A 1567-nucleotide genomic window follows, 5' to 3' on the forward strand; every position below is an offset into this window, starting at 1 on the left:
ACTTAATTTTCCCTTTTTCAGTGACCTAATCTAAAGTGAGAACTATTCACTGCTTATTACCAATTAACAGTTTCTTTACTATGAGCTAATTAAACAATAATAGTTGTGTTAATTACAGTGACAATGCATTATCTACAGTTTATAAGCTATGAATTAACTATAAACTAATATTTTGTTAATGATTTGTGAGTACACTGCTTGGTCATGCAAAATGCTTAATTTTTAATAATTAAAAAAAATAAATTTTCTCCTTTTTTCTCCTCTCTTCATTGCAGCACTCCAGCTCGCGGCTTGGTTACCAGAGCAACGTCCAAGGCCCTTCCCAGTCGCAAAGCACTATGGGATACTCGTCCTCATCTCAGCACTCTCATCAGTCTCATCGATACTGAGACTCAAAAACATACATGAGCACTTAAAAGAAATATTAACCACAAGCATAAACCAGGCAAGTCAATGTTGTCATTCAAATAAATTGCTGGGTCTGTCCCGTAATATTGCCCCAATATAAACATAAAACTTACAAAGCCTCCTGCCATCCCACAATTCTCAGCAAATGCTACTCCAACCAAAGCACAACTTTACAATCCCTTTCTTTCAATCAGAGCTCCTCTGAAGAACCAGAGCCAAAATCATCAATCAAAATTGGACTTTTTCCTCAAAATCTCAACAGTTTTTCAATACATTAAAACATCCGACACTAACCATACCTAAAGGTCTGCTGACTGTTTAGCATCTTCAATGCTTACTCATTCTTATTTTACCACCGTTAGACCAAAACAGTCTCAAAATGATCAGCCAAATGCTATTCGGGTCATAGCTACAGATAGACACAATGAATGTGTGCAATGCTGTGTCTGTCCTTTTGGGCCTACAGCTGAAAATCGACTAGTGGGACACCAGACTAATGCATAGTCAGTAACACGATCCGAACTTCAGCATTACTGATTGCAGCTACAGCCTTTCTGAGATTCCCCCGTATGACAACCCTGAAACAAATCAAATAGAAACATCTACGGTATATAAGCAGCTGTACATAGGAACCGAAATCCCCTCTTATCTCTCTCCTCCTCCTCCTTCCCAGTAAAGGGAGCTGCCTGCATGTACGGACAGTCGAGCAGAGACTGGATTTGTGTGACATATGTGTGCATATTTTAAAGACTGAACAAAGAGCATCTCTCATAGCTATCGTGCACCACTGCATTATTACACACATCTTCTTCATCCCTTTTTTGCGTTAGTTACTATAACAACCAATAAAATAACATCAGCTATCAAAAAACAAGGACATGGTTTACTCTTTTTCTTTTTTGCAGAAGAACATATTTTAGGATATTGGTCAGGACTGAAATCCCTAAATCTGTGTGTGTGTGTGTATGTGTGTGTGTGCGTGCGTGCGTGCGTGTGTGTGCGTGTGTGTGTGTGTGTGTGTTTGTGTGTGCTTGTGTGTGTGTATATGTGCTTGTGTGTGTGTTTGATTGTGCTTGTGTGTGAGTGTGTGTGTGTTTGTTTGTGTGGTTGTGTGTGTGCGCGAGCGCGCGTGTGTGTGTGTGTTTGTGTGTGCCTGCCT

General features: G+C 39.8%; 1 protein-coding gene across 1 annotated transcript in view; it reads left to right on the forward strand.

Moving 5' to 3' along the window:
- cdk19 (cyclin dependent kinase 19) overlaps window positions 1-1213 on the forward strand; it is a 41190-nt gene extending 39977 nt beyond the window's left edge. The window contains exon 13 of the mRNA XM_016575234.1: window positions 276-1213. Coding sequence (XP_016430720.1) covers window positions 276-389 — 114 coding nt within the window. The 3' untranslated portion in view covers window positions 390-1213. The remainder of the gene's footprint in view (window positions 1-275) is intronic.
- Window positions 1214-1567: the final 354 nt, after the last annotated feature.

Source organism: Sinocyclocheilus rhinocerous, unplaced genomic scaffold (assembly GCF_001515625.1).
Source record: "Sinocyclocheilus rhinocerous isolate Xijiao unplaced genomic scaffold, SAMN03320098_v1.1 scaffold1044, whole genome shotgun sequence".
NCBI lineage: Eukaryota > Metazoa > Chordata > Actinopteri > Cypriniformes > Cyprinidae > Sinocyclocheilus > Sinocyclocheilus rhinocerous.